The 18,104-nt window shown below is 44.5% G+C and overlaps 1 protein-coding gene across 1 annotated transcript in view; it reads right to left on the bottom strand.

The window, feature by feature from the left end:
* Positions 1 to 18,104, bottom strand: part of LOC107223584 (monocarboxylate transporter 11-like) — a 72,991-nt gene that overhangs the window by 18,955 nt on the left and 35,932 nt on the right. Inside the window, exons 4-5 of the mRNA XM_015663300.2 lie at positions 11,696 to 11,806; positions 9,784 to 9,957 (exon numbers count right to left, since the gene is read on the bottom strand). Coding sequence (XP_015518786.2) covers positions 9,784 to 9,957; positions 11,696 to 11,806 — 285 coding nt within the window. The remainder of the gene's footprint in view (positions 1 to 9,783; positions 9,958 to 11,695; positions 11,807 to 18,104) is intronic.

Raw genomic sequence — 18,104 nt, 5'->3', positions numbered from 1 at the left:
TGTGGAAACCGCCTCGTGTCAGAGCGAACGACTCGACGTAATAATTCAGCGAGCCACGGGCTTTACGAGAAATTTGGCGAACGGCGAAAGCAGGGAAGCAAAAACCAAACAAACGGTATCCCTGATCCCACGCCGTGAGTCCCGCACAAATGGCTTTCCGACGAACCTCCGATGCCGCCGATCGTGAGCTTGCAGCCGCTGCCGCGTGCACGCTCTATAAACTCTTCGCTCCATTGGATTCGCTATTGGCCAGCTCTTCGCCGGGCTTGGCGTGTATATCGAATTTGAGTACCGTGAAATAGAAACTGATCTTTCATCGCCAAGTTCTGCAGGAGGACGTGCGGCACGAAATATGCCACCGCACGTACCGTTTCGGATATCTCGCGGTGAATTTACATCCCTGGGATATGTTGGGTGTATAAAGCCGTTTATTCGAACGACAAACTGATTCAGAGATCTTCGGACTTGACAGTGCAGGGTAATTAAGCTGCTTTGATACAATAAACAGATCCACGGAGGATTATAGTCGCTCCGGCATCGCGGACAGTAGCTGCAGGCTTCACTGTATCACAGATTTGACGTATAACGGCGGGTGTACGTACAGTGTACAGATTAAATTTATACGTGTACCTGTACAATATAGTTTTATGTAGATACGCACCTACGGCGAATAACGAAATTGCTAATTTCTCGATTAAAACTAGCTCGCCGGTTTAAATTGCGAAACAATACACCCGCTGATACTGGCCTTTAATTAACGCCCTGTAATTGATATTATCGTATAGCCTGCAGGTAGTACCCGTGAGCTAATTATCGCTGAAAGAGTGCATCGCATCGGGAGCAGGGAAATTCACGAGATATATTTCATCGCCCGATCAATCACTGAGCGCATTAATTGTGCAGTATCAGGAAATTCCGGTGCAGGTGCAAAACTCAGGAAGGTAATATTTCATTATGGAAAAGTAGTTAATGTCGAAAACAGACTAACTGATTATGAATTAGCTACACATTTTCTGTACAAAAGAGTTGTCAAATTACGAAATCAGGTTGAAAATTTACAAATTCGGCGTAGCAACGTAAATTAATATGTATTTGCCCTTTTAAGATAAAAATGTTAGATTTTACTAAAATTTATGAGCGAAACATAATAAAGTAATTTTAATTTACTAAATTGTGTAGTAAATTTATTGTATTTGTAAATTGAATCAACAGTGAACGTATGGTAAATTCACTGTTCCGTATCCCAACAAAACTTCCAATACCGTGTAAGAAGTTCCATAAAGAAATTTTTAACAGCGCACGCTGAGGAAACAAACTTGGGGGAAAAAATGTCACCGCGTGAACGGAATTCAATTTTATTCCGAAAGTATACCTACTTTTTTCCTCGGCTTTCAATCCGGCGAACGAGAATCGCTTCCCGAATCTATGATTTCCAATATTCTCCCTTCTATTCATTGCCCCTTTTTCCGTAAAAAAATATGGGATGACATGGTATCCGTACAGTTTTCAAATATTCATCCGAAAAACGGTTCTGTGTATGTCCTCGGATATCCCGTTTCGGAATTCCCGGACTTGTCAGTGAAAATCTGACCTGTGATTGATACAGGCATTTACCATCACGAAGTCAAAAATAACGCACCCGTTTGCGAAATTCAATGTAAATATCACGATGACTACGACGAATACAGATATATCTGTGAGCTGAAAGTTTATCGAATACTTAAAAAACAAAAGTGAATCAAAAAACTGGAGGTTGTAACACAGTATGCAAAACGTTAAAGAAAAACACTGGGACTCTATTCACAAAAAATGCAAATCGTACAAATCGAATATCTAGTTTCTGTGAGATTGGATACTATGAAATATGCGTTCATTTCGAGAAGAAATTGCAAACCTTGTAATAATTTTCATAATTTCCGAATGTACGCGTTCCGAAATGGGTCTTTGCACGAAAAAAATCTTTCAACATAACAAGTAGAGAAATCAAAAATACTTGGGTGACGATTTTTTCGACTAAACGAGAATTGACAAAAACACAGCGGGCTCAAAGCTACACCAATATGACGTCACCCATGCCAAAGCTCAATCACATGCAAAATCCGCAATTATCTTGCTCGATGAAAAGGAGAAAATAGATCCGTGTTACATAGTTGTGCTTCTTTGTATTAGACACGTGAGAAAAGTTTTATTTTTCCAGATCCAAAGATAAAGAATCAACGAGATATCAGGGGCGTGATAACAGGCTTTTTCTGAGAGGGGCATTCGGGTTGTCGAGGCGGTCGAGACTCGGACGGAACGGGTGTTCGTCTGCAGTAATTATAGATAGGACAATCCTTGCGACTGTGAAATCGCTTGTGCAATGTTGTGTGAGCACCTTGTTCCGGACTTGTACGCGTGAGGATTCAAGGACCCGCGTTTCGACACGTAACCTGTGAAGGGTCCCTTTTTGCCGGAGGCGTTCCCCGGCGAACATTTGCGTAAATTGATATCCGCGGCGGGGGGACGGGGGGACGAGGGGGGGCAAGTATTCATTGCCCCGAGTCGTTATCTGGATGCTCGTAATTCTCAGGTCTGTAAGTTCCATCGGGAAAATCCAGCACCTCCGACTTTGCACCGTAATAAAATTAAGACTCAGGGAACTCTGCAAGGCCGCTCGGACATAAAATGATCGCGGTTCTACTGCTGCACGGATAAATTTATCGACAGGATGATCCTAGCCGAGTAAAACCTCCGGGAGATATTACATTTCCGCGATTTCAATGATCGGTTCGAAATAAAAAGCTGTGCTCCGTATATATATACATGTATATATATCACCTCCGGCGTTGAAACGCTTTCACCCACCGGAGCAAGCGAAATAAACCCGGCAAAAACAGACGGGAAAAAAGGAGATTGGCTTCCAGTGATGGACGCTCGGCTTTCACATTCTGCGGAATAGAGGTTCTGAATATTTGGTTATTTTAGCCGTGATTCAATCAGAGCTTGCTCTCTGCCCGCAAATCTGGAAAGGCCTCGCCGTAAGAAACTCTGAAACACGGTTGGCAACACGCGCTGGATAAATCCCAGTTTGATGATGCAGGTTCTACGGGCGTCCAGAAATATTTGAAATGTGGGACGCTTCGCGTCTCGCATACACTTTTCTGATTCCCGATTTTCTTTATCACTCGGCGATTTTTATACTCTGTTCGAAGACCTTCAGTTTAATTTCCCCGCAACGATTTGAACCCTAGTCGAATACGAGGAACAAACCAATTACCGTTTAATTCGACCCGATTTTTGCTGTATTTTGCGGGGTGACAATATCAACAGGTCTATCTCAACGAGTCCCCTGCGGTCAAAGTTCCTGCAATTTGAATTGTTTACCCGCGGTAAACAGCAATTTGCAGCTCTTTGGGTAATTGGTGAGTCCGTGCAGCTTCGGCTGCTGGTTACGCCTCGAAATATACCAACCTTGCAATTAATCAGCGGCTAGGAATTAAGTAAAGATAAAGAAGGACGCGCGATGAATATGAATACATCCGTGTTTGCAGTGCGTGCGCGAACGTGCCTGCAAGGCTTAATTGGAGTCCGCTGGGTCAAAAGGTGGCGAAGTTACGGTTCTGGCCGTGTATTAAAGATGCTCGGTGGGAAGTTGAAACTTTTGACTAATGACGTCGGGTGAAAATTTCACCAAGTATGCGTGATATTCGTGAAGATATTCCGACGTGCGCGGAGGTGTCATACCGAGATTCCTGGCGAACACCGGGATTATATATATAATATATACGCGTTAGCTTCGACTTAGGAGACCTGGTGGGAAATTATAAGGAGGAATGTTCTGCCGCGGATATATAACCGTTTCATTCGGTACTCCATTATTCGTAGAGCTTTTCCCGTTATAGGAAAACTGCAGGGGGGTGAAGACGCGCCGCGATTCTCGAAGCCTGCATCTCTATGAGCTTTGACTTGATACAAGGAAAGAAATCAAACAGGTGCCGACCTTCGAAAATATCCGTGATGAAATTTTGTCAAATGCAACGTGTGCGAAAGTACGAAAGAAGATGCCGCGCTGCGGATATAAATTTCCGGCAAAAAGTGAACGGCGGCGGCGATGAATTCGGCCAAGCGTCATTTTCGCCGTCGTCAACTATAGCGCGGCGGCTTATTCCGGCTCTTGCGATTATACATCTCGATCTTGGCGACAGCTCCGCCTTATTATTCTCTCTCGTGGTTCGCACGCGCCTGCTTATCTTCGCGTTGTAATCTCTTCATATTGCTTTTTCCTCGAGGTTTATTCCCCCTCGCGTCTTCTGGGAGATAACGCGTATAATAATTACAAACGCGGAGCATTCGCTGGGTTATTCTTATCGCCGGTTGTAGCTGCTTATTTTACGTTACTGCGGAGAGGAGTCGAGCGGAGGGATCAAAAGTATGCGTACGATAATTGCTTGGCGAGTTCGTGTGCAAGCTCGGCAATGGGCGAGTCGCTGTTCAACGAAATCGCCTGGTGTCGTCGCTACGTTTCGAACACGGAGAAGAGAATACGAAAATTAAACATTCGACACGTCGACGCGTCAATGATACAATTACCGGTGAAGAAGGAACGCATTTGCCAATTCTCGGATATTACGGATGGTGAATTGAACAGCTTTAATTGGACAAGTACCGGCGTAACAAGCTCGCACAAGGGGATTCAGCCCTTCTTCGCCTCGGTCAGCCGAGCATGCAAAGCTGAGGCGAGTGGCAAGTCGATGCTTCGCTTCTTTCCGACACCCAGCTGTTGACTCGCTCGTCCTAAGGGACCAAAAAAAGCACTTATCTTTTATTTACCCACACCCCACGCATTCACCCTCTGCGCTGCAGGTACAAAGGACATTGTCGAGTGAAATTTCCACCGCTCTGTTCACCGCAACCTTTGACAACGAGATATATGTACGCGATTTCGTATACGAAAATTCAAAGGAGGCATTCAGCCGAAGGCAGATATAATTCTGCTCGGGCCGCTGGGGGGGGGGGGGGGGGGGGGTCGAGGGGAAAATAACCTCGAAAGGATGAGAGGAAAAATCTGACGTTTTAATTACAGGACCGAATAACACTCGAGAATATAAAATCGAGGCACGGCAACTGACTTGCTAATTAACTGACTCGTGCTTGAAAGTCTTTATTTTTCATCCCCCGATCCGCCCGCGATTTGCATCGACGTTTGATCGAAAATGCAAAGCTTGCATATTGGACGCGAGAACACAGTCGCGACTACTTATTGTTAGAGGATCAGACTGCGGGGGGGGGGCAGCTGTCGATAATACAGAAATCCGAAGCCGACGAGAGGCTGATAAATCGGCGGTAGCTTCGAGAATAACGGGGAAAAGTTACGGGGTTGAAATCCAGGCTCTAATCTTGACGATTCGAAGACAGGATCAGTGAACTCGATCCAAGGGTGAAAAAATTTTAGGTGGCAGTGATCGAGGTGAAAGCTCCCTCCAGTTCGCTTCGCGAGCCTGCAGTGACAGGATGTTTAATAATATATATTTATATGTATATATACTACGGAATGAAAAACACCTGTACGCGAAAAACACTGATCGTCTCACGTAATAATCAGCCCGGAAGCTTTTTCCCCTCGGAAGACATTTCCCCGACAGGCCGTAGAGCGGTTTCCGTTTCTGAAGTAAAAAAGTGAAGAGGTTAAAATGAGCACTAGCCGTTATTGAGAAATGCGATACCTACCTACTTGGGCACCCTTGTCTCCTTTCCGGTCTACTCAGCATCACCCTTCGGTATGAAAGAAAAAAATTTATCAGAGTGCCGAAGTCGAGCACTCGTCTCTCTTCGCTCCATCTCGTCGTGTCAGTTTCTCCACAGCTTCGAGGACCTTGCCTTGCGAAGCGATTCGCCGATCCGCGGATTCCTGAGCTCGAGCTTCGCGGGGCGATTGAAACGCGAATTTTTCTCATTTTTTGCACGGCAGGAATTTACAGAGCTCTTATTTATTTCTATTCCCTGCTGCTTTCTCCTCTTCACCCAAATAGCTAGATCGTGTCCGGCTGTTGAAAAAACTGCCTCGACTATACGTCGACGAAAGCAAATAAAACCTATGCGAGCAAATAACACTGGTTTCCAAAAAAAACTTTTTTGTTTATCGTTCTTATTATCACGTGTTATTATAATAAATTTGATGCTTTTGAATCGAAGTATAGAATCTTTTCGTGTAATTTTTTTTTTAATAAAACGCAATTTTTGTTTACAAATTATGATCAAACACTAATAATCGCAGCAATATTTATAAAAAACAGTTGCAAAGTTGAAAAGTTTAAACAATAAAATCGTCAGAAAATCTATCTACTATCATAATTCTAGTTAATTTGTAGTTGTCTTTTTTCTCATATCGATTCGAGTTTCTCGGCGAATCTCTTCTGTTTCTAACTTCTCCTTCAAATTCTCTTTCTATAAATTTGAACTGGTTTTGTATGCACAGGTACTATTCAAATAGATTACAGTAGTGTGAATGCAAAAACAAAACGCAACAAATTCTGAATTTTGAAGAGTGAAAAAAAAATCACGTCGTATAATATATACGTGACAGCAAAAAATGGAAAGCAAACATAGATTCGGCGCATTAAAACCTTTATATCTGTAATGTTTTTTTTTTTTTTTTAAGAGGATTTCGCTGCAGACCTGTGTAATATATTTCGGTACTCGAGATGTCGCGTTGGCGCCACGCGCGCAGCATCTCGCCACTTTTCGAGGCAACAACCCCTACTTTTGCCTATGAATTACGAGCGAAATACCGCTTTTGAGATCTCCATCTGTTTTTTAAACGTCATCGCGTCTGCCACGCCTCATTCGCAAAACTGTTGCGGGACATTTCAGCTCTACCTTCAACTTTCGAGACAATTTTTTTTTTCGGCTACCGAATTTTCTCCTGTATTTATTCATATTATGGAACCGAATCCACTTTAGAATAGCTCAGACTATAAGTTTACGGAGCGGCTCAGCGCAAGTGAGATTAAACTGTGGAACAGAGCGGGTGGGAAATCTTAATATACAGGCCGAGAAACATGCACGTACCGAATTACCATGTCAAATGAAAGCAAGAAAATTAAGGCGGACGTGTTAAGTGGCGAAATAGTTCGGCCGAGTGAAAATTAAAGCGAGCATAGATCGACCACGACTTACATAAATAATCTAAGACTAAAGGCGGAAGGCGGGAGGCTGGATGATACATTGAAACTGGTAGATCAGAGACGCGTGCGCATGTATAACTTGCGATGCGTATTATATAGGTGGAAAATTTTTCACGTTCCGAGTGAAAAATTGAAGATTAAAAATTCAGATCACTACAGATGCTGCAAGCAGGGCGGTGTTGGCGTATAAAAAATAACCCGGGCCTAAATTTCACTCGTCGGGATTAAAAATTCCTGTGTAAATTTAAAAAATGTATATTTTTCTTTTTCACGTGTATTTCACACGCTGTAAAGTCGACTCGCTTCCCTGCGCACGTCCGAATCGTAACTCGTCGCAACGCTGCGCGGAATAGGAAAATATCCGGGTCTGCGTAGAACGCATGAACACGCGTGTATCCCGCTGGATAAATATTGCCGTCTAGGGACGGTGGTTTTAATAAAATCAGAATACTCGGCGATCGGAACGCCGGCGAATCGGGAACGACGCAACAGCTTATAATGATATCCAAAAGCGTAAGTAGGTCTTGAAGCCGCGAGAATCGGGACAATGAGGTATTGATTATAACCGCGGTCTATACAGACGATATTGTAGGCAACAACAGATGCCCGGCACTTGGCGAGGGGCGAAGAGGGGCGAAGAGGGGTGAAAAACCGCCGCGAAGCCGGGACGAACTTCTGATACAGCTTTCGCGGGAACTTTCACCCGCCGACTCTTCCCTGCATTATGGTGAACCGAGCACACATCCTGCATTCGCGTTTCACCAGCTACTTAGAACATAGTTTCCACCTCCAGCGGCGAGCTGGGTAATTGCTTTCTGCCGCAGAACTAACTGCACAGTTATATATATTCGCCAGCGATGCGCTAGTTGAGCTTAAGTTTGTATGGATTTCGATCAGTGCTTTCCATTATTCTTAAGCTCAAAGTACAATACCTGGTTGATACACGACTCAGGGGATTTTCTCGTACGAACGTCGGTAAAAATGGATCGAATTCAAATTATATTGACCTCCGACTCGACCGTAACGTTAACGTTTTTTGATCTGAAAAGCGGGACGAAAGTAACATGTTATTCCCTTTCAACACGCTTGCGGGAAATTAATACTCTCTTTCTTTTTCATCTTGAACTACATTTCTCTGCATTATTGTAAAGTTTCAATAATATTATAGTTTTCAAACTGATAGATCATATTCACACGTAAAAGGAAAACACTTTTCAAATCAACAATGTGGTCAGAGTTGAGTCGGAAATAAAGTCCTACATGTAACACAAGAATAAAAGTCGACTTTATTCCCTTGCTATATAATGTACTATTCTTATTGGTGAACTGGCCGTATATTTTACACAATCAAAATCCTTTAACGAACCGAATTACTATAATGTAAAAATTTTTTCGCCTGCGATTAGATCACTTGATATCGGTTTGTTGAATTAAAACCGAGAGAAATAAAATATCTACGTAGGTCAGCGATATATTTTACACGTCCCATTTTAGTCGTTTACCGTCGCCCTACGCGACGTGGAAGATTTCCCAACAACGAGCTTAAGCACCGCTCAAGTCCCGGTCAATCTTCGATGCCTTTCTGATCAATAGCTGCCCCGCTATATCGCGGCGCCGGGAGTTGGGTAAGTTCGCGTTACAATCATCCGGGACCCTTTCCAGCAACCCCGACATCCCGCCTCCGCGCCGTCGGCCTCTCTGTGCTTTTCACTCGGCAACTTAGGAACTCGCGGACTCACAAATTCACCAACTTACCAACTTACCGGCTCACCAGCCCCCATCGCTAGCCCGTAATGGGCATTCCATTTCAACCGGTTTCCCTCGATTGTTTAACCCTTACCAATTTCGGCTAGATCAACTGGCATACTTTCGAGTAAATTTCCTATATTTGGTGAAATTTCTCGCATACCTGATCGGTTTTTGTCCTTATCAGCCGCTATTGGTCGCGTTCATCAACGCGCTTTGGCCAATAACTTCAATATTGGTCCGAACTTGTCGGGTGCAGATGAAAACTGATCGAGAATATCGCCTGCGGGTTTAACGTTCGCTAATGAAAATCTTCCGCTGTTTGTTCTCCCGGAGCACAAGCGCTAAAATCTTCCTCTTGGAAATTCAGCTTACTAATTTTTTCATAATTATCAACAGTATGCGCTGTAGCTGCAGGCAAAGCTGTTCAGGGATTTTCTTTCAGTTTCACTAAAATCGTTTGGTCTCGACGGGAGCTTCCATAAGATACCGAGCTAAGTAATTTCGAGCCAAACGAACGTTATCCGTGTTTCTTATTTTCGCTCCCGGCGCTTATCCGACATGAAATGAAAACATAAAATAAAAGTAACAGCCCTGACGGAAGATCAGAGTTCAGTAAGGAACCTATTCTGTTTTTAAAACCCCGGGCATACGGTTCTTGACAAAACAATACGCCACCTACGCATCCACCGGATACTTTATCTCTAATTAGTTCCGCGAAACTTGAAAAAAACCTTAGAGGAAAGAAGATACGTTTCACCTTTTTTTTCGACTGCAAGGCTATTTTTAAATCGACTTTGGCGTACGTGCAACCTTTCAAGCAAGCCGATATACGCTGCTTTGACAATTATACGGTGGTGGTGCAGCCGCTTACCGATATCCATGAGGTGATTTTCGCCGAGATGACGAGCGGCGTAGAGGTGAAGTAGACCGAAAGCGAGTTGCATTCCGGTGGTGAGCAGGAGGGCGAGGAAACCAGCGGCGCAGACGAGCCAGCCCCATCCTCCCTCGGGATAAAAATGCGCCCTCATCCCCGCGACGTCGATCCCTTATCACAGAAATCAATTGTTCAAATTCGCATCTGACGGTTTGGCAGATTCATCGCTGCGCTGAAACAGTTCTTGAAGTAAGCATATCGGCTTGAACACACGTAGGTACGCTAAATATGTGCCCACGAAGCGTTAGACAATTTGATAGCAAAATCATCGAGCAAAGCCCCTCATTTTCCACGGGATCGTTAATTATTGGCGGATCGTTGCGGCAATCCGGCAAAGCTGGTCAACGCCAGGATTTAATCATAGGCCGCGTACTGCGTTAATCAGTTACTCCATCGACGCCGGAGAATTTCGATGGAAGTTCGATACCTGGCTGGCGGCGGCGACGCGTGATGTGGTCAGCTAAAGCAATCACCACAGGTGGGGGTTTGGTGATTCTGGTTGGTGGGAATTAGGCCTCATCATCGGGCGCTCCCTGCCGGTAAGATTGACAAAATATGCAAAGTGCGGCAATCACCCTCGACGCTGGCGTTTCGGGGGACCAAATTAATGAACCAGCGGCCAATCGTCTCTAATGGAGGCCAACACCAGACTCGGCGAAATATGCAGATCTGTAAACACGCTTTGAGAAATAAAAAATCGTGGTAATTACTCCTGATGCAAGTCTGCTCAGCTTTGACCAGCCACCGTCGGACGAAACAGCGGGTCCAGTTTTCCTACAAGAAGAGGCGGCTTTGCCGCAATGTGAGAGGAACGTGAATTTCATAAAATATGTTTAACACAGCGCTGCAAGTGCCGACGTAACTATCCTTAATGCAGTCTGCCAAACTCTAACTGTAGCAACGACTTCGACTGACCACCGGTAGCCGCCGAAAGCTCTGAAATTACTCGGAGGTTCCGAGCCAGAGATCTGAGGGGATGGATGGTGAGGGGTAAAGTCGAAAAGAACCTTTCTCACAATCAGATGGACGAGGCAAAGTGCTTTCAAACTTCGCCGAGCCAATTACAATTTCAAACTCGATTTTGCTCATTCATCAGTATTGCAATTACACAAGGAGGATATAGAGGGAATCAAATTCTGATTTCGGTATAACCTTCTTACAAATATCGACAAATTTACACGTTGATTAAAACAGCTTCTGGCCTGCAGACTGCATGGAGTATACATATAAATATATATGTATGTATGTTTTTTTTTATATATATGAAGATGGGTAACTTTTTTCCACCCCTTGATAGAAATGATTTTACTGAAAACAACCCGACAGTCATTGGAATGAAATATTCCCGAGTACGGTGAATGGGCTGAAATACGTGTCATGTATAATGCATGCACAGCCGTAGGTATTACGTGATGTATTGGTACGGATGACTATACGGAGAGAGTTCTGTTTCTCTGCAGCGACCGCGATGTGCCGGCTGTTTTTGGGATAAACAAGAGGATGAGGCCTGAGAGGTTGAGCTGACGCAGTGGTATAAAGCTGAGGCAGTTGTCGTAAATCAGCCAAGACGCATCTGGAATTAAACTGTCCACCACATGCGCAACGGAGGCCATTGAAATTGTATTTTCCACCGAATCCAACCAGCAGAACCGTTCCGTTTACGACCCAACCAGAATTGGTCCCAACGAGTCGTGGCAACGTGCATAATCAAAACGCCTAAAAAAATTGGTCTACGCACGATTTGACAACACTTCTTGCATTTAGGTACGGAGATATTCTCTCCAGTTGCGCCGGTCCTGCACCTGCAAAACCATCAAATTCGTCGTAAAAAGCTATCGAGATCGTTTACCTGGACGTCGAAGCGCCGGGACGCAGCGGTGGAGACTGCGGAGATCATCGAGACCCCAGTTGGTGTGCCCTGCTATGCTTTCCTCCATGTCAGCGGAGCGAAGTCGAGGATCTGCAATACGTTTCGGAGCTTAAATATGGTTATTTAAGAATCTTGCATGCCGGTCCGTGACTCTAAATGCGCGATGCATGCTCAATGCGAGAATTCGATTTTGCTTTAAAGCTGAACCGCGGCAAAATTACGCTTCTGAGAGAGCTGAGCACCCTCGTAAAGAAGTAACGAACCCACGAGGCTACGCGCTGAAAGCCTGGTTGGTGTAATATTCACGCAGTAACGATATCCCTGCGACTGAATTCTAAGACCGCGAGTTATGACTGGCACGAAAAGCCATTCTAAGCCTGACCCTTGTTGACCCAGAGAGCTCGGTTGACCCTGACTCCGAAATCAGGCTTGTTTTGAAACATTAATGTAAAATTACAGCAGACAAACGCTACATCGAGTACAATTGCAGTGTTAATTAATCAAACCTGCAATGGTATGAATAATCGCAATAATCTACGAAAAGAAAATCATAGAAAGCTGGTTATTTTCCGGTGAGTTATGAATATCGTCCAACAACTCGTAATTACTGGCATTAGAAAATTTTAGAAATGCGGAAGGATGATAAGGTCCGGACTTTTTTCTAACGACCGTTTTAAATGATTCAAGGCAATTTCGAGCCAAGTGGTAGCGTCAGGTAAGTGGCCACTTCAATGCTTTTAGTCAATTGCGAAGTATAGTAGGTATCTCTCGAGTTGAAGTCGGTGGAACGATACATTATGTGAATTGGCGAAATTAACTTCTCCCTTTTATTAAGCTGCAGCTGGGCCTTTTGATACGTATGACTGAATTCTCTGACAGCGACTGACACAAGTACCTCAAAAGCGCCGCTGTGAAGGCTATTCTCATTTGATGAATACACCTTCGTATTCGAGAAAGCTATATTCACATTTTAACGATCCGGTTAACGAACCGTATACAATTTAGCGCCTACGTGAATAAGAATAGAAGATCCGTAATAAATTTTACACTTCGGATCATCAGCTCATCGTTAAGCACTATCGGAGTTTCTGGAATCGGAGTTAATGGAAAAATTCTAAAATGTTCTTGAAACTATAAATAATAAATCCCTGAAACTCAAATTGCTCTGAGTGTTTTCATTTTCTTTAAAAAGGATCTCCTCAAAATAGTTATGATTTCAGACCGTCCAAGTTCCCCCACCCCCCTTAAATCAAATACTTCGTCATAAGGCTCTTCAATTGCTCGTAGCTTCCAATTCTTAGCCACTCGATAGCGTCTTTCCAATTTTCTGATAGGATATATCCTTCGGAGCCACATGTAAGATACAGCGCGATCCTTCGGTGTACCACGTTTCCAATCAGTTAATTCAAGGAGCTAGTTGAAGGGTAACATTTTGTAATACTCCTTCGACATCGTGTAGTATCTTGGAAAAATAAAACTTCAACTGGCTTTTCAGAGAGTTACAAAGTGTGGAGGGAGGTAATCGGACGACAACGATTATTACGATAACTATAATAACTCTGCTTATCGGTGCATCTGTAGATTTTTGCTATTCTTACCCTGCACGTTTTCACGTTCACAGGAATAACATATAGAACGGTTACTTTGCAGAGATCCAATTTTCCATATCCTCCTCGTTGTCTGTACGCTGGAGTCACGTACCAGACAGCGATGGAAGATAATCAATTAAAAAATTCCGAGCGTATAGTTGCGATAGGTACGAATTAGAAGACTCATTTTTACCACACGTCTTTTTAACAAAGCTCCTGCAGTCCAGGCGCGTTTCGAAAAAAGACTGTGAAATAGGGGGGCAAAGGTCGTTACCGTACGAAATTTATAAATATTCAACAAGACTACGTGTGCCGAGGTTTTGGGTGTTAAGCATACGAATACTGCAGCGTCTGGCCGGTCTCCGAGTTGTTCCACTTGCTTCTCCATCATCCGCAGGGTCGATTCGGTTCACTAGAGCGTCCACTGTGCGCTACCTGAGTCGCCTCTACGTTTCGCGTATCAGTCTTGAGCCTCCCGCGATTTCCCAATCACATATCGATTCCTGACTTGATATACAAACGCTCTGAAATTTCAATTTTGCACCGCCGTTCGCACTTCCGCATGATAAGCACGAAATTGCAATTAAAGTCAACCCAATAAACCGATATACTGCTATTTCGAGAGCTCTTCAATCCTGATGCTTTGAATTTTTCACAACCCAATTTTTCCCCTATGCCGGAAACGGGAGCCATTTAAGCAGTTCTCCCATCTCAGCTCTTTCTCTCCTTAATTCTCTCTCGAGGCATACTGTATTCGGTGAAATCGATACCTGAACGAAGAATTACCGCGAAGATGGAGAATAAAAATAATTAAAGAATCCTCCGGCTTTCCTCTGGCACCGGCTTCGTACTTGAAGAGTCCTCTTTTCACCACGAACATCTCAACGATTCCTTTCTGTCCTTGACACCGCTCTTACTCTCTTCGCCAATCCATTCTAATTTCTTCTCCTTTCATCACTGACTGTCACCTTGAATTGATTTCGAATCACGAGTCAAGCGGATCGTATCCGCAATAGACAGAGACCGGATTGCTGTTTCACAATGATCGATCAATAGCGCAACTTTGATAATATATTGCGATGTCCTTGCGAGCGGGAAAGAACGCTTCTTCGTACACGTGGTGGACAAAACCCGTGTAAACTATGAAGAAAGCGTAAAGCGTTGCTAATGTCGCATCATCCAAGGCCAGGTTGTACTCAAAGGGAAAGAAGTACGCGCACATCGCGTGTCGTGTAACACGTATAAAGGTGCGGAACAAAGTGGCAAGGTACATTCACATTGAAAAGTCGAATGCGGCCGGAGAACACGGAACAAAGTCGTACAAATGGAGTGTAGCGCTGCAGTTGAAGGCATCGGCGTGCATTTTCAGCGTCGTGTTTTTTCCCTCATTTTCTAACTCACCATTTTCCAGTCGCGTTGCGCTCACAGGTACGCTTAATACGCACGTACGTATGTACCTACATCATCAATCCTCGAGTCCACGCGGCCATAACGACGCGAATAAAATCCGCGCTTAGCAGATTGGTATAGTAGGGGACGTTTTCCAGTGGGTCGTCCGAAAATGTCGAATATTCTACCGGGGTGCGATGGCGGGTTGCGGATGATTTCGCAACGGATACTGTGCACCGCATCGCGTATATGTGTGAATATTTTACATTCTGAGCTGTCCGTCTCCGGATGGCAGCCGGCAGGCACCGAGCAGTGAAACCGAGATATCGACATTCGCCCGGTTTCCGGCTCGCGTTTTGACGCGCGTCCGTAACACGTCTTGTGGGTGTACCGATTATTCCAAAGTTTACTTTTACACCAACTACTCGGCTGACCAAGTCGCGAATAAAATATGCCCGAGTCATGGTCTCGGCTCGCTTTAACCGCGTGTGGCATTCTGTTTCACCTGTCGACTTGGACACGGATCGCCTGCTGATTTCTTCAGGTGCAGGAAGAAGGGCGAGAGCTTGCGAAAGGAGCTGACGCTCCGGAATGCCCTGAGTGACTGGATCTCTTTCTTTCTCTTTCTTTTTCTCTCGTCGAATTCTATCGCTCATGGATTTGCCCGTTTAGCAAATCGCATCGCGCGTTCGTACTGAAAACTGGAATAAGAAGTTCTCGGCATCTGAAATTCTGATTGGTTATACCAAGAAAGTAAAGCACCTTTCGTTCTCAATTCACATATTGTGTAATTCACTTACAGACGTTGCGAACTCGGAACGCTCGCATCTATTAGTTGAAAATCCACACGATCCTGAAGCTAACTGTTGTAGATCTGAGAAGCAAGTGATTTGACGAACTTAGTGAGAATCGCTTTCAGTTAACAGAAGCAGCAAACGCGGACTTGACTGTAATGAACTCGATGACCTATTACGATAGTATCTTGAGTTTGACTAAATTTTTACAACATTGCTCACCATTCCGTTCGAATTTTTATTTTGTTCGGCTTGCCCACTTGACTGTAAAAGTTATACGTGTAATCGATAAAACAAGAATTACTTGAACACGCTCAGCAAAAGCTACAGTCTTGGATTGAAAAGGTTTGCGTTGGCATATATTATACTTCACTGTTTTTCTTTCGGTAAATTCCGAGTTTCCTTCGCACGTGAAAAGTCGTCTACGTTTCTTTGACAAGATCTTTCAAGATCTCCGGAATACAGGTAAGAAACATTTCTTCTTCCAATATACGCGCAGATGAAAAGAATATCTTCAAACGGTGATTAAAAAAGGATTTCCTCTGCCTTTCTATGACTCGAAATCCTTTCTTTCTAGTCCACCGCCTTTTGCAAGACTCCCTGTCCCAGTCGAGCTTTGAGTTTCAATTTTCCTTTGTACCGCCAGCTTTTCCGAGATACAAGATCCCGTAGGTAAGATCTCTCCGAAAGCATCCCTCGCAGTACATCCGAAGCTAAAGAACCTTCGCGTACCAGACTATGTCTGACAAAGCGCAAGAAGATAACTTATGACCTAAAAAACTGCACACCTACATTATTCACCGAATATAAATCATCTCGCGACGAGGTCTTGCCGCAGATTTAACTACCAGACGGTAAAACGTAGGCGCATATCTCGATTGATTAAAACATCGAAAAGCCCGCAAATTCTAGCGCGACGCACGCGGTGACTTCGGGTTAAGCGTCTGTGTGCAGAACAAGTTTCCAAACCCACGATAAGCAGTCCGCAAATCGTATTTGCGGTGAGACCCTGCGGTACAAGGCCCGCACGGAATGCGACCGGGGGATGAAGAGTCAGGGGATGAAGCGGTGAAAGAGCTCGACGATCACAAGCCGGCGGGAAGCTGCAAGCCAGCCAAGAACCGCGTGCAAGTTCTCTCATCTGGGAGACCGAGACGCCCACGCATCTCGTCCACCCCCGAGGCCGCCCACGCGACGGCGATCATGCCGGGCACATACATACAGATGTTATCCCCGCCCACGGGAGTCGCGAATTTAATTTAGATCCAAAACGTCGCGAACTGATTCCCGGCCGGCCGGTCTTGCAGCAAAACGCGATATATCGCGGCGGCCCCGATCGATAGACAATATCCCGGAACTACGGGGGCGGATTACGCTTTCGGCTAATAGGCCAATTACTGGCCCTCCGCGCCGCTATTTATTCAGCACCGTAGCGACGAGTCGGTCCCTCTGATATCATATACGCGGGCCCTGCTTCTTGCCCCGGACTTTGCGTACCGGTAATAATTAGGAACACTATCCGATAATGGTCTTCGTGATTTCCGAGGAACCGCCGCGTCTGATCTCGACTCCGCGGCGTATCCGGTTCGTGCGCCTCGGGGAGTCCCCGCGGTTGATGGCGAGCTTTCCGATTTCGAGAAATGAGGACGCGATTTTCTCTTTTTTTAACTCCAACTATTATTTTCTTCCGTCATCCAGCGGTTTTCTTTCATCGAACGCCACGTCGCGTAGCTTCGTCGAGTACGCTCGAATCGGACACTCGCTGTTCAGCGCGTCGGTCAAATATTATTATCTACTTGAAACTTTTGTCAGAATGGAATGTTCGTGATTGATTAATAGAATGGAAGAGCAAGACTTTCGCGGAAGGTATGGGAACGTTGTGTTATTCTGGAAAACAAAAGAAATAAAGAAAAATAGTATCTGGAATAAATTTTTGATAACTAATTGAGGAACAAAGTTTCTCACGATGTGAGCCAAAAAAAAAAATAAAAACAGAGCCTTCGGTAAATTATAAAATAACGTTTATAAAAAACTCCATTTTCGACTAGGGATTAAAAATTTTGTAATACTTGACTTGATTTTGAAGAATTCTTATCAGATTTTAGCGATTGTATGCTCTGGAAGTAGCTAATTGAATCATGTATCAGACAGGGGTTATTGAAGAAATTAGAAAAAAAATCCTGCGCTAATTTTCGACAAATACTTTCACATAAATAATTCTAGGGTATGTGAAAAATTTCAATTTCAGAGCTAGACGAATAGCTCGTGAAATACTCCGTATGAAATGAAAATTGCGAGTTTCTTGACGCTCTGCTCGAATCCGATCCTGCAGTTGCGTCTCGACGTGGCTCAAGTTCGATCAATTTTCATGCGCGAATCACTTCAGGAATCAGTCCGATAAATGAAGAGGCCCGAGGATATCCCTAAATCTTGCACGCAATCTTCTTCTTTTCCCCCTTCGCCTCACGGCCAACCGTCACGGCGTCCGCGTCACCATGAAGATAATTCCGCCTCGTTCCCCCTTTCTAGTGTTCCGCCATAACCGCCCCCCAGAATTCTTCGTCACAAATGCCACAGGCGCAAGAGCGTCATGTCTACCACCTCTGCATTCGTGGG

This window comes from Neodiprion lecontei, chromosome 1 (assembly GCF_021901455.1).
Source record: "Neodiprion lecontei isolate iyNeoLeco1 chromosome 1, iyNeoLeco1.1, whole genome shotgun sequence".
In the NCBI taxonomy this organism is placed as follows: Eukaryota; Metazoa; Arthropoda; class Insecta; order Hymenoptera; family Diprionidae; genus Neodiprion; species Neodiprion lecontei.
This window is presented reverse-complemented; position numbering and strand designations above follow the sequence as displayed.